This window comes from Ursus maritimus, unplaced genomic scaffold (genome assembly GCF_017311325.1).
Source record: "Ursus maritimus isolate PB19 unplaced genomic scaffold, ASM1731132v1 scaffold_2, whole genome shotgun sequence".
Lineage (NCBI taxonomy): Eukaryota > Metazoa > Chordata > Mammalia > Carnivora > Ursidae > Ursus > Ursus maritimus.
Genome location: NW_024424452.1, coordinates 77,595,519 through 77,619,403, shown reverse-complemented (window position 1 = coordinate 77,619,403; position 23,885 = coordinate 77,595,519). Strand labels below are relative to the sequence as shown.

Below are 23,885 nucleotides of genomic sequence, written 5' to 3'. Positions count from 1 at the left end.
TAAAATTAAAAAATACTAAATCATAGTAAGTTTGTGTATAATTCTGTTCTAGGATATATGCCAGAAGTTTCAATATCAGAGAAAAACATCTTAAAATCCAAAATAAAATCTGGCTGCAAATGTGAGGGTTATAAGCATTTAAGACAAATCAAATAGCCCAACCACCAAACCTTGGGTGCAATTTTACAACAGGAGCCATTAAAACCAACTTTTTTTGGATTATATGGCTCCAAATCAAATTATTATCACCTCATAAATTGTGTTCTTTGATACTAACAAAAAAATAGGCCTTTAGGAAAGAAAATTTAAATATTTCCTGTGTCCTGGGGAAACAAGAAAGGGAAAGCATCAATTCCACTGTCTCATGGCAACTTTACCTGCATTATGATTTCTAACGCAACAAGTGATGATATAGCTGGGATAGAACTAGTTAAGTTATTATACACTAAGTAAGTTCTACTTAGCAAAATAAAGTGTATGCATGTCCTTGCCATGAGAACTCTCAATCGGAGTTAAGCAACGTACCTAAGGAAAAATATTGCTGAAAAACAAACAAAGAAACATGTTGTTTTATATGGATGAGAGGTTGATTCTAGAAAGAATTAGTTCAAAGACAGATTTGGTCAAAAAGTATTACCTTAAAGAAGGCAACTTTTAGAAAGTATCTGGAATAAGGATCATAGAACTGTGAAAATTTTAAAAAACCTAAACAAAACAGAAACACAAAATGATAAACATCAAGAAGTCTAATGGAAAACAAGAGGACAGGCCACAAGATATCAACAGAAGTAAAACACTCCTGAGGAAAAAATTACTAAGATTATAGATTTTATCTTAGGTTTCCAGAGTTTATTTCCACAGAGTGATGAAGAAAGAAAGGCTCAATTTTCCAAAGTTAAGTGAGAATTGGTAATTTGGCATTCTAAAGATAATGAAAACAAAATTGCAATAGAAACCAAAAAAAAAAAAAATTGAAGATTAAGCTTTACTAAAGTAGAGACAGGTCAAGATCTAAAATGATGTCACAGTGAACAGTATCACTCAAGAATGATATTCAGATCTGGAAAACATAAAAAGAGAAAGCTGGGAAAACCAATGCCAGTTGTAAAGGAAAAGACCTAATGGCTTTTCTCCACAATGAAAATGGAAAACTTCATAGTATAAAAAAAAGATGGCAGATAATTTAACTTTTCTTCTTTATATTTTTCTGTTAATCAAACTTCTTTATTTGAGGGAGAGAGAGAGAGAGCATGAGTGTGCATGTGCAAGGGCATGTGTGGGGGGAGGGGCAGAGGGAAAGGAGGAAAGAGAGCGGGAGAGAGAATCCCAAGCAGGCTCTGCCCCCCAGTGAAGCCCCACACCAGGTTCAATCTCATGACAGTGAGATCACGACCTAAGCTGAAATCAAGAGTCAGGTGCCCAACTGCCTGAGCCACCCAGGTGCCCTGTTAATCAAAATTTCTATACTGCATATATATTACCAGAAAGATAAAGGTGTTATTTATTTATTTTAAAAGATTTTATCCATTCATTTGAGAGAGAGAGAGAGAGGTCACTAGTGGGGGGCGGGGCAGCAGGCTTCCTGCTGAGTGTGGAGCCTGATGTGGCGCCCAACCCCAGGACCCTGAGATCATGACCTGAGCTGAACTCAGATGCTTAACCAACTAAGCCAATCAGGTGCCCCAAAGGTGTTATTTAAAAATAGGTTATCTTTCATATGCAAAGTGACAGTAGTAATCCATTAATGCTACCGGGATGTGCTTTCCAACTTTCTTTTTTCCATCAATCATGGTGGGTTGATGCTCATTTCTCACTAGTATTCCTCAGGATCAACAGCAAGTAATTAATCTTTATTGAGTGCCTATTCTGATAAGGTTGCTACACAATCTGGAAACTACAAAGATAAATTAGAAATGGTCCTTGCCTTCAAGTAGTTAACAATATTGTCAAGGAATCAGATACTCGATCAGCAATGTGAAATTATGTGATTACTAGCAGGAATTTGAGATCATAAAATTGATCCAATTTAGCTGGCTTCTAAAGAAGACAAAGTATGGTTTCATTAATACCATGATCTTTTTTTTTTTTTTTAAGATTTTATTTTGAAGTAATCTCTACACTCAACATGGGGCTTAAAACCACAACCCTGAGACCACGAGTCACATACTCCACCAATTGAGCCAGCCAGGTGCCTCAAAAGATGTTCTTTTTTTTTTTTTTTTTTTACGATTTTATTTTGAAGTAATCTCTACACTCAACATGGGGCTTAAAACCACAACCCTGAGACCACGAGTCACATACTCCACCAATTGAGCCAGCCAGGTGCCTCAAAAGATGTTCTTTTTTTTTTTTTTTTACGATTTTATTTTGAAGTAATCTCTACACTCAACATGGGGCTTAAAACCACAACCCTGAGACCACGAGTCACATACTCCACCAATTGAGCCAGCCAGGTGCCTCAAAAGATGTTCTTTTTTTTTTTTTTTTACGATTTTATTTTGAAGTAATCTCTACACTCAACATGGGGCTTAAAACCACAACCCTGAGACCACGAGTCACATACTCCACCAATTGAGCCAGCCAGGTGCCTCAAAAGATGTTCTTTTTTTTTTTTTTTTACGATTTTATTTTGAAGTAATCTCTACACTCAACATGGGGCTTAAAACCACAACCCTGAGACCACGAGTCACATACTCCACCAATTGAGCCAGCCAGGTGCCTCAAAAGATGTTCTTTTTTTTTTTTTTTTACGATTTTATTTTGAAGTAATCTCTACACTCAACATGGGGCTTAAAACCACAACCCTGAGACCACGAGTCACATACTCCACCAATTGAGCCAGCCAGGTGCCTCAAAAGATGTTCTTTTTTTTTTTTTTTTACGATTTTATTTTGAAGTAATCTCTACACTCAACATGGGGCTTAAAACCACAACCCTGAGACCACGAGTCACATACTCCACCAATTGAGCCAGCCAGGTGCCTCAAAAGATGTTCTTTTTTTTTTTTTTTTACGATTTTATTTTGAAGTAATCTCTACACTCAACATGGGGCTTAAAACCACAACCCTGAGACCACGAGTCACATACTCCACCAATTGAGCCAGCCAGGTGCCTCAAAAGATGTTCTTTTTTTTTTTTTTTTACGATTTTATTTTGAAGTAATCTCTACACTCAACATGGGGCTTAAAACCACAACCCTGAGACCACGAGTCACATACTCCACCAATTGAGCCAGCCAGGTGCCTCAAAAGATGTTCTTTTTTTTTTTTTTTTACGATTTTATTTTGAAGTAATCTCTACACTCAACATGGGGCTTAAAACCACAACCCTGAGACCACGAGTCACATACTCCACCAATTGAGCCAGCCAGGTGCCTCAAAAGATGTTCTTTTTTTTTTTTTTTTACGATTTTATTTTGAAGTAATCTCTACACTCAACATGGGGCTTAAAACCACAACCCTGAGACCACGAGTCACATACTCCACCAATTGAGCCAGCCAGGTGCCTCAAAAGATGTTCTTTTTTTTTTTTTTTTACGATTTTATTTTGAAGTAATCTCTACACTCAACATGGGGCTTAAAACCACAACCCTGAGACCACGAGTCACATACTCCACCAATTGAGCCAGCCAGGTGCCTCAAAAGATGTTCTTTTTTTTTTTTTTTTACGATTTTATTTTGAAGTAATCTCTACACTCAACATGGGGCTTAAAACCACAACCCTGAGACCACGAGTCACATACTCCACCAATTGAGCCAGCCAGGTGCCTCAAAAGATGTTCTTTTTTTTTTTTTTTCTCTATACCCAGTGTGGGGCTTGAACTCATGACCCCAAGATCAAGAGTCACATGCTTTACTGACTGAGCAAGCTAGGCACCCAATACCGTACTGTCATCCCTACGCCAGGCATTAAAACTAATAGTCAGCCAAATAAAACAGTTAATATATCTTCATAATAATGGTTATAACTCCACAAAGATGGCCCTACTACTACATTCCTAAAACCAATACATCACAAACCCACAGGTACCAAATAATTAGATCTTGAAGTCTTCTAATTTTAAAAACAGACAATTGACTTTCAAAATTGAAAAGGGGGGGGGGGGGCCTGACTGGCTCAGTTGGGTAGAGTATGCAACTCTTGATCTCAGGCTTATGAGTTCAAATCCTATGCTGGGCATGGAGCCTACTTAAAAATTTTTAAAAAAATAAAATAATTTATCAAAATCAGGAAAGAGAAACTCTAAGACTGATATGTGTGGCAAGGATGCAGATGTAGGTGTGAGCATACGAGCATCTGTGTAAACCCACATAAACAGGGGAACATGTACCTGTGCATGCATACATAGGAATGCAAGTCACAGGAATAAGTAAGAGTGATAATACAAATGATAAATCTATTAATAACAACAGAGACATCTGGACACTGGGAGTATGGGAGAATTCAGTGCATAGTGAATTAATTAAGTCTGAAATTTAAGACAAGAATGAAGAAATTCCTTCAAAAGAGAAAAGAAAAAGCCTGATGCAGATTAAGGAGAAAAAGAAAACTTGGCATCAATTTTCTTCTTAAAGAAATACTACTTTCTCTCTCTCAAATATATAAATAAATAAATGAATCTTAAAAAAAAAAGGGGGGGTGGCACCTGGGTGCCTCAGTTGGTTTAGGTGCCCACCTTGTGATTTCAGCTGAGTTCATGATCTCATGGGTCATGGGAATAAGCCCCAGGTCAGGCTCCGGGCTCAGTGGGGAGTCTGCTTGGGATTCTCTATCCCTCTCCTTCTGTCCCTTCCCATGCTCCCGCATGCGCTCTCTCTTTCCCTCTCAAATAAATAAATACTACAATATGTACATGAAGAAATTTAGATGAAAAAATTTAAAAAGAGGTAACTCAAAACAGAAATTATCAAATTTTTCTTCTTTTTAAAAAAGATTATTTTTTTGAAAGAGAGAGTGAGTGAGCAGGGGGAGGGGCAGACAGAGAGGAAAAGAGGGGGAGAGAGAATCTCAAGCAGACTACGTGTTGAGTGTGGGTCTGACACGGGGCTCAATCTAAGACCCTGAGAGCATTACCTGAGCTGAAATCAAGGGTGGGACGCTCAACCAGCTGAGCCACCAAGGTGCCCCTTCTTCTAAAAATATAGGGGAAAATATATTTCCACATGCCAAGAGAAAATTAAATTAGAAAGAAAAAGGATAGCAGTGCTTAGGCTGATGGAGAAATATACTATGCCCCAGAGACTGCACGAAATTCCCTGATGAAAAGAGCAGAACAATTCATGTATTAAAATGGGACAAAAGAATCCAAGCATGCCTACATCTAAGAAGCCATGGAATTAGTGAAAGTTGGTAGCTTAAATACAAATACTACAATAAGTCCTGGTTAGCTCCGTGAATCAGAATTAGAAAAAAAAAAAAATTCAAAGAACTTGCTACAGACTGAATGTTTGTATGCCCCACCAAATTTGTATGTTGAAATTTAGTCCCCAGTGTGATGGTGTTAGGAGGTGGGGCCTTTTCAAGGTGCTTAGGTCATGAGGGCAGAGCTTTCATGAATGGAATTAGTGCTCTTATAAAGGAGACCTTGCCCCTACCACCGAGTAAGGACACAGCAAAAAAACGAGAAGAAAACCCCCTTGAAGAAGTAGGTGGGCCCTCACGAGACACAGAATCTGCTGGTGACTTATCTTGGACTTCCCAGCCTTCAGAACTGTGAGAAATGAATTTATGTTTATAACCACCCAGTCTCTGGTTTTCTGTTAGAGTAGCCCAAATGGACTAAGAACTAGTAAGAAGTAGTTTGACTAAACAGTGAGAAAGTTGTTCAGGCAAGCAAGGCAGCTAAATTTACATGGATGGAAGGGAAACATCTGATGCTGAAAATTCTCAGAGATTTAGGAGTAGAGGGTAGGAGCAAAATGATATAGCAGGTTGTCTTGGGCTCAGTCTAGCTCAGTAGAGCTAGGAAAGCATGTAATGTTTAATGTAATGTTTTTTGAAAGTTCTAGGTAATTATAAGGTGTCTTGCATACTGGTATATAAATTAATGCATAAGACTCATTTTAACAAAACATCCATTGCATGACAGTTTTAGACTTATATAAAAATAGAGCACTCTCGGAGAATACCAGTGTTGGACCATGAGTTAACAATCAAGCTACATGGTAACTTATTTTGTGTTTCTTATGACAGTGGATATCACAGTTGTCCAAAGGACAGCTCAAATGACAGTTCAACATGTGGGAAAATATTCAGTTTAGTCATAGTATATTAAGACCCAAACCTGCAAAGAGTACTTCACCACATCGAATAGGTTTCCGTGGTCTTGTCCTCGGTCCCTGCATTAGTGGTCGTTCTTGAGGCAAAAGGAGATAGTTTTTAGCTTCATCTACCAAGTCTCTGTGAAGAAAATTTTGCCTTTATTCCAAATGTTTCTAAATAACATTGTTAGTCAAATCCCAATATGGTTTTGGAATATGTAAGTTGGCAAAGGGGAACAAGCATAAATCAAACCAAATCATGAATGCCAGCCAATATTTAAAAAGTTATAAACACGACAGAAATGATGCCAGTCACACTATGAGTTGTAAATTGATTGGTATTTCTATCATGACTTCCTATCTTAATATAAAATTTAGCCTAATACTTAATATGCTTGGGGCCAACAATAACTTATGGAGAACTAAAACAACTCAATTACCAGTCTGCATAGTTACTGCTTTCTAATGAATTTTACTAGATTCTGCAGGATACTGGCAAAGCAGTACATCAGCCCTGGCACTAGGTATTTGTTAGATTAATTAAACAATAAAAATATTGCAAAAATTGGATTGCTAAAAAGAAACACTATACTGTCATTTAATATTAAGTTGCTATCTGGTGCTGTTATGAAATGGTTTACTCTCAACAAGTCTACTGAGGATAAACAAATTTTTTTTTTTCCTGTCTGTTAAGGTACTTTCTGAGAAGATTCTAGTCATTATACTTGTTGAATACAATACCCTCATACAAACTATTCATGTATGTACTTCTCTCACTTGAGTCCTCTGAGTTATTCAGTGCCTGATCAGTGCAAATTCAATCTGTAACTCTGTTCTTTCTCAACTTTGGAAGTGTTTCCTAAAATACATTTTCATTTCTCTAGCTTTTTATGTTACAAAGAGTAATTTATTCCTGCAGGACCAGTTCCAAGCATGACCCAATAATGCACTTCCAATATATGGCTTTGATAAGACCCTTCTGAGTTTATTTATCCTAAGCCCCCCCAAAACCAACAACCCTCCAACCCCCCAAATCCTAAGCTGACGACCAAGAGCTTTTTCAAGCTTCCTCAGCCTTAAAAACAGAGACTGTGATCTCCTAATAGCCAGTTTTTAATTAAGTGTTCAGGGGTTCCTAGAAAGAGGACTACAGAGCTAATACCTAGCAAGCCAACCCAAAATTAATAGTAACAACAAGAACACTTACAGCTATGTGTCCGTCCCTGTTTTAAGGGCTTAATATATTAACTTGCCAATCCCCACCACAGCCCTATGCAATAGGAACTATTATTATCCCTACTTTACAGATGAAGAAACTATAGCAGAAAGAGGTTAAAGTACTTGCCTAAGGTCCCATAGCTAGTAAATGGTGATATCAGGTCAGGATATCAGGAAGGGGCTTCTTTTAAAAGTGATTTTGGAAGTACCTTTACTTTGTGTATCAGAATAATACAATCTGATTTATGTTTTATGGGGAAGGGGCACCTTTGCATTGTTTCTTCAGATTTCAGAATCCATAATTCACATGGCTTTCCTTCTGCTATTGTGAATATTTGAGGGAATTAATTGCCATTTGTCTGTTTTTTAAATTTAAGAGACAAGTATCTAAAACGTCCCCTGACATCTCTTGTTAAAGGGACAGGCTTCAGATTATAGAAGAAATGGAAATGAATCTACATGTTCTACCTCTGTTATAGGGATTCTTTAATACTAGAACAAGTTGCTTTAGTCACTAAGGGAGACCCAAAGGTCAGTATAGCTTAAGGAGTTCTGAGTATTGACTTGCTCTTTCATTTTTATATATAGAATATTTGGGGGGGGGGAATGGTTAAAAACACCATATGGTTTGTGGAATCTAAGTCTTAAAAATCTATCAAACTGGGAAAAGTAATTTTTAAATTGTGTCTATATTATAGAGATAGCCCAATAAAATAGGTATCTCATTTGTATTACAAAAGTGTTTAGAGTTTCAATCAAAAAACATTATGAAACTGCTCCACCAAATTCTAGTGGAAACCTTTCCACAGCTGCTTAAGGAGTAGTCCTTTGACTCTGTTCACGTCCTCAGAAAGCAAGGCTGGTCCTATTCCCTAGGCAGGCATATGTGATAGAATGAAAAAGTGCTCCTGACACCTTTTTGACAGAGTCAACAACATTATTTAGCTCAAGAAAAACATATATTAGCAGAGAACTGCCTCTTCAAATTCAAGCTTGCATTAAAATCTTAGAAATCTACCTCTTTCTTTTTTAAATATATTATTTATTCAAGAGAGAGACAGTAAGGGATAGAGCATGAGCAGGGGAAAGAGGGAGAAGCAGGCTCCCCACTGAGCAGGGAGCCCGACGTGGGGCTTGATCCTAGGACCCTGGGATCATGACCCGAACTGAAAGCAGATGCTTAACCAACTGAGCCACCCAGGTGCCCCAAGAAATCTACCTCTTTATTGCCACTTCTACACCAATTAGCACCACACATAAAAACTAATGGAATGTAATACTGGAAGCTCAGTCCTCTTCTTCCATCTCCTCCTCTTGACCCTAACCCAGAAGAAAAACCTGTTCGATATTGCCCTGGTGTCAGCACTAGAAATACAAATATTTAGGAAACAAGACAAATAAGGAAATTAGGAGAAAATAGGAATGTTTAGTTGTTGATTTTTCCCAACCCGGGCCACTCATACCTGCATTCTTCATCACTTTTGATGAGGGGATCAGAGCCTACGGTGCCCACCAGGAACTTGGGACTAAGCAAAGGCAGACGAACATGTTGCAGCACCTAAGAGGTAATAAATATTGTTAAAGGCACGAGCTCCCACTTGCAAGATATTTAAGAGAATACATAACCTATGCTCCCATATTGAGTTTCCAATTGCTTTGGGATCTCACTGAATTAATTTGATTTAATTAATAAATAATAAATAGGAAAGGAAGGCATAAATACTAAAACCAAATTTATTCCACCATTTCAGTAATCTCAATAATCAGAAAATTGAAAACATACTAATACACTTTAGAATTCTACTTTGAGCTTTCAGCAATATGTTATAAGCGCTTCTATAAGTAGCTTATATAACTGGACTGTAACAATCTAGAAGAATATCCTATTAAATTGCTGAAAATTATAGTCATAATAACAAGAACATTAAACATTTCATTTAGTGACCACTTATGGCTCAAAATGTGACAGGATTTCCAAGCCACATTGCAAAGGGAAGCAAGATAACTGCCATCCTTACTTTCTTTTGTTCATTTAGTACCATTTAGATTCTGACTTGTGCTATAACCCTAACCTAGAGTTGATGCAAAATAGAGAGGAAGACAAGGAGTAAAAGTTCATAATGATAAACACTTAACAATGCTTCTAAACACTATCTCCTTGATTTATTGGGAGACAGATAATCTCTCTTACAGTCTAATATAAGGGACAGTGACAACTGTTTCTTTTTTGCAAGTCAAATATATACTACTTCATCCAGTACAAAAAAGATAGTTACTTGGAGAAACATTTCCACCATACCTGGGGTAACTGAGGACGTCTTTCTTGAATACTGTATTTGACCCAGGCCATCACTGCGTTGAACACCTGTTCTTCACTGCGAACGTTTAGTTCATCACTAGATATTATATCAATGAGCTGATTGGCTGGAAGCAACATGAACTCTTCACTTTCCATCACCTATTCAAAGTTAGGTAAGAATAAAGAAAAAACCCTGTGACCACATTTAATGTACTGTTTCAATACTGTTCTTCAGGGTTATGGGGAAAGCTCTATTTCATAATGGAGCTGAAGTTCAAAATAGTACTAGAGAAGAAAAATTTTTAAAAGGGAACAAAGATAGGCAGAGCATGGAGGACTTTAAGGACAATGAAACTATCCTTTATATTACTACAATGATGTACACATTTGTCAAAACCCATAAAATGTATAACACCAACAGTGAACTCTACCTTAAATTATGGACTTTGGGTGATAACATGTCAATGCAGGTTCTTCAATAGTAACAAACGTACCTCTCTGGTGTAGGACATTGATAACAGGGATAACAGTGTCTGTGTAAATGGGGTACGTGGGAACTCCAAACTTTCTGCTCCATTTTGCTCTGAACTTAAAACTGCTCTAAAAAATAAAGTTTGGGGGTACCTGCGTGGTACAGTTGGTTGAGCTTTTGACTCTTGGTTTTGGCTCAGGTCATGATCTCAGGGTTGTGAGAGAGACCTGTGCTGGGTTCCGTGCTCAGCACAGAGTCTGCCTAAGTTTCTCTCTCTCTCTCTCTCTCTCCCTCTGCCCCTCCCCTCTGTGCATTTTCTCTCTCTCTAAAATATATAAAATCTTTAAAAAAAAATGAAGTTTATTTAAAAAAAGAGGTGGGGGAACAAAGGACAGTACCAAAGACATAATTAAAATTTAGGAAAAAGAATAATTTGTGATTCAAGCGATTTAAGAAAAAGGAAAGCTGTTTTTCTAAAATAAAGTATCAAAATATAAGTTTACATTCAAAATAAACTAAACTAACTACACCAAATTATAACTCCAGAAATATGAGGCATACAAAAAATCAGAGCAAGCTTTCAGAGGAAGAGCAGTTGCTGAAAGAGCAACTTTTGGGCAGAAACACTATGGGGCCAATTTAAAAAAAGAATGAGGGTATCAGCAATTCTACAGGCAAGAATGAATGTACTGAGGAGAGTGTTAGACCCATGAAAACCTCTGAGAAACCACTCAGGACAAACCATGGAGATGAAATGGCAACAAGGGTATTACCTAGTCCAGCCACAAATCCCAAGATCTTGTAAATCTTGTCATCAGTATGTAGAGTTAAAAGGGGCAGGGTGCAATGCGGAAGAGGAAAGCAGGACTGCTACACTCCACGTGGTTGTTCTCTTGTTCAGAAGACTGGGCTACATGTGATGTCCATTATCTATTAGTGCAGGAAGAGCTCTAATTCCTACTGTGTGACCTCTAATGCAGATGATGTACTCTCTTGAGAGGGCTTTTTTATGATCGAAAAGTCAGAATATTTAGCAGGATTCGAGATAAGTCATAGCAATTTGAATATTTGATTAAGAATGTTTTTTCCTCAAGTACATTAGAAAAAAATGCAAATCCCCAAACCATGAGGGCCATAAGGTCAGCTGTACTTAACAGTAGAAAATACTAATGAGCTCTACAATTTTTATGGCACAAATTTTCAAATCACCTGAGTGAGAAACCTTCTGGAGGTCAGGAAATTAAATAGGTTACCTCCAAAATTTAGCTGAGGTTGCTTACCCAGATAACTTAGTAGTTAGCATGATTGCATGATACTCTCTGTGGCAGGCTTGTCAGATTTAGTAAATCAAACAAAGGACATACTTACACTAAAAAATTATTTGCTGTTCATCTGAAATTTATATTTAACTGGGCACCCTGTATTTTATCTGGCAACCCCATATTGGGGCTATAAACCAAGAGCAAAATTCAAATTAAGTGTGCTGGCCTTCACAGCGTGCAAGACTGTAGCCAACTTCGTATCTTACTTTCCTCTTATTATTTTTTTCACTCTGATCTCTTAACTTAAACACAAAGGTGGTATCATATATCTCTGTGAAGTGCCTTAACATTCTTTTGGATCTTGTTAAAGTACAAATTCTTTTTCCCAACTTAGTGATTATAAACCAATGATCACCAAATTTAAAGTTTATGAATAAACCACTATTATATTCACTAGTCACTTACTGGAAACATTAAATGGCAAGAAAAGATGAAAATCCATGTGAGCAAATATTTGTTTGGCACTAAAAGCAAAGAGTAAAAATAATACTTTTGATAAACAAAGTCCAGTTAAATTGTCACTTCTCCTTTTTCCACCAAGAAGAAAAAGATATTAATGCTCACCATTAGAGCAAATCTTGCACTGAAATCTATCCTTGACCAAACAACCAGGTTAAGAAAATAATTCCTTTTTTTTTTTAAGATTTTATTTATTTATTTGAGAGAGAGAGACAGAGACAGAGAGTGTGCACGGATGAGCAGCAGGGAGGGGCAGAGGGAGAAGCAGACTTCCCCCTAAGCAAGGACCCTAAAATCATGACCAGAGCTGAAGGCCACTACTTAACCAACTGAGTCACCCCGGCGCTCCAAGAAAATAGTTCTTTAAAGTATCTGTTTTAAGTAAAAGTTTACAGGAGATCTGAATTTTAAGTCCCACACTATTATGGTAATGAGCTTACTTTTAGTTTCTTCAGATGAATGTAGATGCAATTTGAAGAATGAATAAAGCTCAAAAGAACAAGAGTGAATAAGCAAAGTCATCTAGAGTTGTTCTAACAGAAGTGAGTGGTGAACTTAATGTTGAAAGAATTTTTAAATTCATGTTTATGGACAAAAATAACACTGTATGAATTAAGCTATGTCTAATGAAATAGAAGGAAATTAAATATAGATTTAAATTAGAGAATAATTTAAATGAGTCACATGTGTTAAGCCCCAAATGGTGACATTTTTTTGTATCTGCACAGAACGAGTGAACAAACCAGTGCCTCTTAGTCCATGAACAAGGGGATTCCATCATGGTATATATCAGGCTCACTTGAGAGGCAGGATTAGAACTGGAAGGGATTCTAAAACTTTCTCTACTGTTAAGGATATTCTTCAGCTATTGCTACTACCTTAGATCTAAAACACAAGCTATTGTTAAAGCAGGAAATTTTAAAAAATCAACCTTATTTATTTATTTTAAATGTACATATCAATCAGTTTTGATCAGTGTACTCATGTAACCATGATCACAATCAAGATATAAAATATTACCATCATCCCAAAAGCGGGGAATCCTTAATATGGGGTACAATGACTCTGGCAAATGATTTTGGAAATTCTTAGTGCTGGCAAATCTTTAGTTTTAGAGAGTGGATTCTGACATTTGAAAATAGTGGGATGAAATTAAGAGTCAAATCTGTTTTTTAAAAAAGTGTATGAAGAAGTTAGATTATTTTAAATGAGAAATTAACTCTTAACTTTAGTGGGGTATAAACTCCATTTAGTCATGGTGTATTCCATTTTTTATATTTAAATGGAATCAATTTACTAATATTTTGTTAAAATTTTTCCTATCTAAATTAATAAGAGAGATCTATCTGTAGTTTTCTTTTAGTGTTTATGGTTTTGATATCAGGGTGAATTTGTCTTTATTTGGCAGCCTCCTCCTCCTTTTTCTGAAAGACTTTATATAAAAGTAGTATTATGTCTTCCTTAAATGTTTGACAGAATTTACCATCTGGGATGGGCATTGTATTTGTGGGAAGGTTTTTAAATTACTATTTCAATTTCTTTCATAAATATAGGGTTGTTCTGGTTTTCTGTTTCTTCCGGAGTCAGTTTCTGTAATCTGTGTTTTTCAAAGAATATGTCCACTTCCTATCAGTTATTGAATTTACTGGCAAAAAGTTGTTAATACTCCCTTATGCTATTTATTTATTTCCCTTATGCTTTTTAATCTGAGGGATTGTAGTGATGTCCTCTTATTTCTGATATTGGTAATATGTGTCTTCCCTACTTTCTTTCTTGATCAGTGTAACTAGAGGTTCATCAATTTTTTTTCAAAGAACCATTGGATTTTTGCTCTAACCTTTATTCTTTTCTTCCTTCTACTTACTTTTTCTAGTTTACAGAAGTAATCACTAGAACAAAATCACAAATGTTCCTATATACCAAAATAAATAAAATAATAATATAGAGCAAGGAAGTTATCATATAGAAAAAGAAATAGAGTAAATATAACTATATTAAATACCTTTTATAAAAATATAGTATGATGGAGTCGAGTGCAAACTTATCAGTCATGGCAACAGATACAAACGGGCTTTAACTGCCTATTTAAAGAAAAAGATTTTCAAACTGGCTCACAAAGTAAAACTTAATTCTATGCAAATTCAAGAAAAATACCTAAAACATCATGATGCAAAAAGGCTACAAGTAAAGGGCAAATGTGCAAAGATGAATCAGGCAGGTGGAGACAAAAGAAAACAAGAATTGAAAGCCAGGTATCAAAGTAGAATTAAGACAACAAATGAATTAAATCTGACAAAGGAGGATACTTTATAAAGCTAAAAGTCACAATCTGTAATTAAGATACAGAATTGTGATTATATATGCATTAAGCAACATAGTGACCACCTACAAACCACAGATGATGCAAGGAGAAATAGAAACACACCAAAAATAAGAGACTTTAACACACAGCTCTGTGGACAAAATAATATAAAAGAGCTAAGTAATATAATTAATAAGATAGACTTTATGCATATACATCAAATACTATACTATGAGAATAGGGACAAGAAAATATACTTCCTTTCCATGCACATATGGAATCGTCAGAAAAATTGATCATATATTACATGACTAAAAAAGTCAGTAAATTTCATGAAGTAGAAATATTACAAACACTGACTACAATGCACTAAAACTAGAAATTAAAAACAAAATTAAAAAAATACAAAAACTCCTTCCACCTAAAAATTTAAAATTTTGCTATTAATAGTTCTTGGTAAAGCGAAATATAAACAGAATTACTGTAAAACAACAATTTAGCAATAAAGATAAGAATCTATAAATACATTTAAAACAATGATCAAAGGAAAACTATGGCTTTAAACACTCATAGTAGTTAATGTAAAAGAATGAAAACAAATCAAATTCTCAAATCAAACAGGCAGAAAAAGAACACAGCAAGTCAAAAGAGAACACGAAGAAGAAAGTAATGAAGGTAAAACCAGAATGTAATGAAACAGCAAAAAACTGTAGATCTAATTAATAGATCTAAATACTAATACTAAATACTACTAAATAATAGATCTAAATACTGATTCTTTGGAAAAACATAAACAAAATAGACATACCACTAGCTACCTTTTTCAAGGAAAGAAACACTGAAAGCACACATATACAAAATGCAAAATATTAAGGGGTAAGGGACGCCTTGATGGCTCAGTTGGTTGAGCGTCTGGTTTTAACTCAGGTCATGATCTCAGGGTGGTGAGATCAAGACCCGAGTTGGGCTCCGCACTGGTCATACAGCCTGCTTAAGATTCTTTCTCTCCTTCTTCCTCTGCCTGGCCCATGCACCCCTCCTTTGCTCCCCCCCCCACTTATATGCACTCTCTCACAAAAAAAAAAAAAAAAAAAAAAATCAAGGGGCAAATAACCACTGATGCAGAAATTTAAAAGTTAAAAGAAATTACTTTACACCTCTATACAAATAAACTTGAAAACGTAGATAAAATTGGTAATTTTCTAGGGAAATATAGTCTACCAAAACTGAACCTAGGGAAATTTTGTAGAATAGAGAAAATTATCAATAAACTACTTCACAAAAAAGCACCAAGCCTAGACAGTTTCACAGAGAAATTCTACCAACATTTCAGAAAGGACATAGTCTCAATGTTGTATAAATTGTTTCAAAGCACAGAACATTCAGGAAAACTTCTAAGTCATGTTCATGAAGTATAACATGTATATCTAACCTGATAAAGACAGCACAAGAAAATTAAAGACTACCATCACTTCTGAATAGCAATATAAAAACACTATGTAAAATATTAGTGAATAGATTCCAACATCACATTAACGGTACACCATGACCAAAATGTGTGTACGTAGAATGCAAAGATGCTTTAATTTTAGGACCTCATTTATGTAATTCATAATAATAATGGGTTTAAGGAGAAAATTCATTTGAGTACCTCCATAAATACTGAGAAAATCCTTGACAAAATTCAATACCATTCCTAAGCATCCAAGAAAACAGGAATTGTTTTACATGGATACTTCCTTAATATGATAAAATAGTCATACTTCAATCCTAAAAACAGCATATCAGTTAATGGGAAAACACCAAAGTCATTCCTACTAATGCTAGAAACAAACTATGTCCAATATTTCCATTACTATTTAACATTTTACTAGAAATATTAACCCAAGCAACTAGAGAAAAAAAAATTAAAGGGATTAACAACTGGAGAAGAAATAAAACTACTGATACGCAGATGACATGATAGGATGTTCAGAAAACTCTAAAGAATCAATGGCAAAAATAACTCGAAGAATAAAAAAGTTCAGTAAGGTAGCTTTCATATACATTAATGGCAATTGGTTAGAAGCTGTCATGAAGGGGGAAAAAACTACAAAAGCAACAAAAAAAATACACTAAGCTTCAGAAGAAATGTACAAAACTTAAACGAAGAAAACTATAAAACATTCCTGAGAGATAAAAATATAGAACTGAAGAAAAAGAAAGACATTTCTCATTTTTTAACAGAACTCAACATCATAAAAACGACTGTTCTTAACTTACAAATTAATATAATCCCAATAAATACACCAAGGTTTTTTCTTAGAGCTAGATAACGTGATTTTAAGTTCATTTGGAAAAATAAACATGCAAGAAAGGAAAACACTGAAAAAGAGAGTTATATAGGAGGGGTATTAATAACCCTACTATGTATTAAAATTTACTACAAAGCCTCAATTATTAAAACATTGGAGAAAACAGTGTGGTAGTGCTGTATGGCCTACACTGGAAGATCTAGAAGCCAGCACACACAGAAATTCAGTATATAATAAAGCTGTTATCTCAAATCATTGGGGGCAAAAAGAGACTTTTAAATAAAGGGTATTGGGACTAGACAGATATTTACATAATAATAGTAAGTATTTCACACCCTACACAAGATAAACTCGGAGAGACCATATATATACTAGAAAAAATATGCGTGAAATCCTTTTTAACCTGAGGAAAGGGGAAGACTTCAAACTCGGCCACAAAACCCAGATGCAATAAAGTAAAAGATTTATACATTTGACAATATAAAAAAAACAAACAAACCCAAAACCTTTTGCATAACCAAAAATACCATAAGCAGAGTTGAAAGGCAAATGCAAACTGGGAAAATGAGTAACATGCATCACAGATCGAAGGCTATCACTGTTAATATAGAGAGTCTCAACTTTAAAACATTGAGGAGAAAAAATATTTTAAAAACTGAATAGAAAAATGGGCAGAAGATAATAATAAACAATAATAAAAATTATATAAAAAAGGTCCCCTAAACATCTGAAAGATATTCAACTTCATTTTATGTAAAGAGAAATGTAAATTAAAACCACACCAAGATTCCACTTCTCATCTATTAGACTGGCAAAATTCAAAAGGTTGACAATATAATCTGTTAGTGAGGCTATGAAGAGATCGTCACCCTCATATATTATGGTCAGAATGGTTCCATCCCCATAGAGGGAATTCGGTAATATTTAACAAAATTACATATGCAGTTAACCTTTAGCCCTGCAGCCCCATCTCCAGGAAATAAACCTCCAACAACACTGAAATATCCATACACAGGCTATTAATTGCAGCATTATTTGTAATGGGAAAACACTGAACACTATTTAAATGCTCACATATAGTAAACTGATTGAACAAACTGTGGTATACAGAAGGAGAAGAATGCAGCTGTGGAGAGAGAACAAGGAAGATCTCTATGAACTGATATGGAATGAATTTCGGAATAAATTAAGTAGAAGGCAAAGTGCAACAGAGAATATACACAATGCTACCTTTTGTGTAGGACAGAAATGGAAATAAAAAAACATGCATATGTCTGCTTAATTTGCAAAAATAAGCACAGGAAGGATAAATCAGACTATAAAGCACCAAAATAATAAATGGTAACTAAGAACTATAATCCATCAACTAGAATAAAAGTCTATGAGTCCATAATGCTAATCAATCACTCAGAACGAGGAAAATTCTTCCTTATAGAAGAATGTTGATAGAAGAGAGGGAATTTTTTTTAATCACCATTTTACAACCATCATAGTAATAACTAATTTGGGCAGAAATTATCAATGGATGTGAATGAAAGTGAGTAAAAGCTTGATAAGGAATAGGATATTTACATGGATTCAAAGCACCTCTCTGTAAAAGTTCTTACTAATTACAAAATAATAACTTAATAGGAAACTCTGGGGACTCCACTTAACCAAGTGATCAAAGTTAACATAATCAGTAATGGGACAAATAGATACCATATACTTCTGCGATACACTGAGAAGGACAAAACATCACTTACGTAGTACTCCTGTCAAAATGTGTAACTTGAATCTACCCATGAGGAAACATCAGACAAGTGGCCTATGCTCTTAAATGTGGAGGGAACTACTACAGATTATCTAGAACTCAAAAAACATGACAACTAAATGCAATGCAATCATCTGCTCTAGAATCTGGACTGGAAAAAAATTGTTATAAAGAACAATACTGGGACAGTTGGTGAAACTGGAATGGGGACTATGGATTAAATAATGTTTTTAATCAATGTTAAATTTCCTGAATTTGATAAATGAACTGTTGTAAAAGAATTCTATGTAAAAAAAAATGTCCTTGGTCTTAGGAAATACATACTGAAATGTTCAAGAGTACAGGAATATGATGTATGGAATACTCTCAAATTGTTCAGAGAAAAATATTTCATATAATAGAGAGAGAACGGTAAAGCAAATGTGGCAAAATGTTAACAAACGGTAATCTTGCTAAGGGATATATGGAAGGTTTTTTTTCTTATAATTTCTTGTAAATTTGATTTTTTTTCCAAATAAAATTAAAAAGTTGTTTTTCCAACCTGATAGGTTAACAATAGTATCTTGCTCTTCTTTTTTTTTTTTTTTTTTTAAGATTTTATTTATTTATTTGACAGAGAGAGAGCACAAGCAGGGCAACAGCAGGCAGAGGGAGAGAGAGAAGCAGGCTTCCGGCTGAGCAAGGAGCCCAACACAGGGCTGGATCCAAGGACCCTGGGATCATGACCTGAGCCAAAGGTAGATGCTTAACTGAGCCACCCAGGCACCACAGGTATCTTGTTCTGATGTATGTTTCTTTAATTATGTGTAAGGGTGATTAAACTTTCATATGTTTATTTATATTTGAATATCTTTTTACACATTACTTATTCATACCCTTTACCGATTTTTCTATTGTGTTTTTCATGTTTTTTTCACTGTATTTGTATGATTTTTATGGGAATTATTGTTTTTTTCTGTCATGTATGCTCCATGTATGAGTTTGGCATTGATATTTTTGATTTAGTTTATGGTGCTACTGTTGTTAAGTTGTTATAAAGAACAAAAATTCTTAATTTTTAAACAATCAAATTTATCAATTTTTCTTTATGGCTTCTCAGTTGTGTCCTGGTTGGAAAGGTCATTTTTACTACCAGCCAATTAATGGTATCTTCTAGAACTTTTAGAATTTCGTTTTTAGATTTAAATTATTCATCCATTGGGAATTCCATCTTTATTTTTCCCCCCAAATCACCATTTTCCTAATGACATTTATTAAATAATTCCACTTTCCTCCACTGACTTTAAATGTCAACTTTTGGACTCTTTTCAGCTCCACTGATCTATACCTTCTCTACCAAAATGTTGGTAATGTTTTAATAATTCTTAAGGCCAATGGCCTTAATCTTAGTTTTTGGAAACTTCCTGGCTACACTAGTGTGTGTATATCTATATCTATATCTGTATCTATATAATTTGCTCATCCTTAAAAAAAAAAAAAATCCCTTCCATTGCATTTCATGATCTCACACTCCTGGTTTTCCTCTTCTCTAGTTATTCCCTGTTTCCTCTGCCAGTTGCTCTTTCACTAACCAACCTTCAATGTTGGAAAAATTTTAAGGCTCTTTTCTTCTCTCTCCCTTCTCGGTGATCTCATTGGCATTGATTTTTTGACCTTGCTGATGGTGCTTTTTTATTATAAAAAAAGGTTTAAATTTTTATGCAATCAAATTTACCAATCTTTTATAGTTTCTGGGTTAAATCCTGTCTTTAAAAGATTAAGCCATCATAGTTTCATTATTATGAGTTGACGACTCCTAAATTTTAATCTCAGTCTAACCTCGAAGATAAAAGGCTCAAAAACAGTGGCCTGGCTCAGTATCTCTATTTAGACATCTTACAGATGTTTCAAATTGAGTATATCTAAAACAAAACCCATGATCTCATCTCCTCAAACTGCTCCTTTCTCCAGTACATTTGTAGCACAAATTCCCAGAAATGGGAATGCTGAGTCAAGGAGTGTGAAAAAGTGTGCAAATTTCCTTTCAAGGAGGTTGTATCGATTTATATTCACACTAGCAATGTAGCTCCATTACCTTGTCTCCATGGCCTTGTCAACAGGGTGTGGAATCAAACTTCTAGATATTTGTAATCGGATAGATTATAATTTTGTAATCTAAGAAATGAAAAATAGTACTTTGGTATAGTTTTAATTTGCGTTTATGAACAACCTGCAGCAGATTTTCATATGTTAAGGGCAATCCGAATTTTATTGACAACTTTTTGGTTACATCATTGGTCTAGGTTATTGACCAATTAGATCTCTTGCTGTATTAAAGAGATTATTGTCTGGGATAGTTGCATTAAAAGATTTTATTTTTAAGTAATCTATACACCTAAAGTGGACCCTCACAACCCTGAGGGTCAAGAGCTTCATGCTCTATTAACTGAGCCATCCAGGCACCCCCCCCTCTCTCTCACTTTGTTTTGGACTTTTATCTTGTTACTGTTTTGTTTTTATTTTTATGTAGTCAAATCTATCAATATTTTCTTCTGCCTTCTGTGTTAGTCAATTAGAAGAGCCTTTCTCAATTCAAGATTAAAAAGGAATTGCTCCATGTCATCTTCTAATATTTTCATGGTTTCATTTTGTATTTTTAAATCTTTGATCCATTGGAAGTTATCGTGGTGGGGAGAAGAGTGCTATTAAAGTGCAAAAGGGACCATGTCTTTTCTTAAAGCCCTTTAATGGTTTTCTATTGCTCTTAAGATTGAATTTCAAATTCTTAACATGGTCTATTAACTCCAGTGTAATGGGGCTCTGTTCTTTCTGGAAAATCATTATGTAATAACACCCTCCCTTTTGCTCTCTGGGTCTCACTGGGTTTCTTTCAGTTTCCCAACCTAGTTATGCTTTTTCATGTCTCAGAATTTTGCAATCGGCTGTTCCAGAACCAAGGTTAAATCTCTCTGTAATACGTGAAATCATCCAGGCTTCTTTCTAGCACCTATTAACTGTAATTAATTATTTGTGGAATTATGCATTCAATGGCTATCCTCCCTGCTAGACTGTAACCTCCATGAGAACAGACACTCAAAGGCATCTTGTTCACTATATGCAGACTTTTTTCCCAAGCACAGTGGCTGAAACAGCTTTTCACATATTTATTAAATAAATGAATAAATGAAAAATAACAGATTTAATGAAACATTCTTTTCATATACATGTAACTTCATTTTTTCTGATTGTTAGTTCTCCAAGTAACTGCTGATTTATTATTTATTCTGCTGAACAATCCATATAATAAGGAAGGTAATGTTTCATGCAAATGACTGATACCAGGTATCCTATCAGACACTGGTCTCCTAATGAATTAATAAACTGTATTCTGACTTATAAACTAGTTTATTAATATGGCTAGGGAGAATCAAATCCCTAAACTTTAACTTTTGTTGACAGAACATAAAATTGGTCTCTAAAATAAAAACCAGGCTTAGAATTTTTAACAACTTATTTCTTTGGTATTATGAGTTAGAATCAGCAGTAAATATCCAAACAGGTACATGTTAGTTAGCAGAACATGAACTCATATTGCTCTCCTGACCAATGCATTATGAATGCATTCAAACCAAGTACAACTCACCTCTTGAAAGTTATGTTGAGTAAACTTGTCTGCTATTCTTAGCAACTCACGACATGAATGTGTGTCAGCAAAAGCCCGAATGCCCAGGCAATTAGAAGGATCTAACTGTCTCTTTAAGAATTCACAGCAGGCTTCCTGTATTTCTGCCAGCTGAAGAAGGCAAGCAGCTGGCAGAAGGGTCTGAACATTGCCCTCTTCCACAGTTATCTGGGAGGTATACGCAAAGTCAATCAGTAGTTCCATAGCCCTCTCATCTATGTCTCGAATCACTACTTCTGTCTGACGGCTCTCTGCCAATTCTCCTGTAAACATAGCTCGGAAGTAGGGACTACAGGCTGACAAAATGACTCGATGGGCATATATCTTCTTAGCGCCCACAACTAGCACCACATCGCAGAGCTCCCGGTGCTTTCTCAGAAGGTTAATCACTTCCAAGGTTTGTCGAGGGTGCTTGTCTGAGATATAGGGCATGCGGGCAGGTTGGGGAACCCCTTCTGGCAGTTTATTGGGGTCTCCAAGGGTGCAGCGGCTTGTTACATCCATTCCAGTCTCTCCTGGTCGAATGTTGGTACACCTACAGGCATGGGGGAAGAAGGGAAGAAAGATGATGGCAATATTATTAGAAACTCACTCTTGTCATAAAGTGTTCACAGTCAAGAGATAGGGAAACCTGCAGGTAATCAAAAGGCAGAACTAAGCTCCCAAGAGCTTCCTTTCTAAGAATGCTAGAACTCATAAACTTCCTTAAAGTCTTCTGAAGAACAAACATTAATCCCAAATCAGAGCACTTTCATTATGTACTCCCACAAAATAAAGGACAATTCTTTTTTCATCTCAGAAGTACTCAGACTAGACTGTCTTGGACCACATCTTTAATAACTACCTGTAATATATTAATAAAAAGTTATGAAAAGCACTTGTAAATTATTCTCTCTGCACAAAACAGACCTATAGACTTTAATTCCTTAATCTGGTTTAACCAAAATATTGATAATTCTTATTTTTCTAAAACACAGAAATGTTTATTTCTCATCATCATATAATACTTTAGCCTTCTCTCCAGCTCAGCACAAAAGCTATAAAATATTATAGCTCATGCTGCATGAAAAGATTAGAAAAATGAGGCCAGGGCCCCCCAAATTAACTTTATATATAGTACTATATTTCCTTTATTCTAAGATGCCTAGTTTTCATAGTTTATACAGGCTATCACAATGGTGTTAAGTAAAAAACAAACTAAACTAAAAAAAACCAAACAAACAAACCACAAGCCCGGGTTACAAAAACTAGTGTGTTGCTGGGATGCTACAGATAATTGCTGATGGCCAGACACAATTCAGGACATTCTCTGGTCTGTGAATGAGAGGAAAGCTTAGAATCAAACTTTGTGATATTGAAGAAAACTTAGGTATTGATTATATGGATAAATACATGTTAGACCATCAGCTAATAAAAGCTTTACATACCTTTAATGCAATATTTACACTTCTAAAAAGTTATTAAATGAGTTATGGGTCTTATAAGCAAGGAAATATAGTAAATAACTATGTAATCACATTAGTTTGTAAAAAAGTGGAAAAAATCAAACCAAATATTTTAGAAGCCACTCGCAGGGAGAAATGAGTTAAAATTCTCTTCTCTGCATAAGTTTTAGTCCAACCATAGATGTCTCAAAATATTTTACCATACCTTAAATTAAGATTTCTTTTATTTTTCTCCCCAAGTCTAACAGCTCTGACACTTGGGTACTATGGCTACTCTGTCATTAGCTAGCATAAAGTTTCAAAGCACGCTGTGTAACAGATGGACCTGGGTTGAAATGCCAGTAGCTGACAATTACTGGACAAGTTACTTATCCTTCCTAATCCCCAGCTTCCTTAGCTC

General features: G+C 35.3%; 1 protein-coding gene across 1 annotated transcript in view; it reads right to left on the bottom strand.

Moving 5' to 3' along the window:
• Positions 1-23,885, bottom strand: part of KLHL20 (kelch like family member 20) — a 60,682-nt gene that overhangs the window by 20,086 nt on the left and 16,711 nt on the right. The window contains exons 3-6 of the mRNA XM_008696455.2: positions 22,002-22,575; positions 9,778-9,936; positions 8,942-9,036; positions 6,284-6,399 (exon numbers count right to left, since the gene is read on the bottom strand). Of these exons, the coding sequence (XP_008694677.1) occupies positions 6,284-6,399; positions 8,942-9,036; positions 9,778-9,936; positions 22,002-22,575 (944 nt within the window). The remainder of the gene's footprint in view (positions 1-6,283; positions 6,400-8,941; positions 9,037-9,777; positions 9,937-22,001; positions 22,576-23,885) is intronic.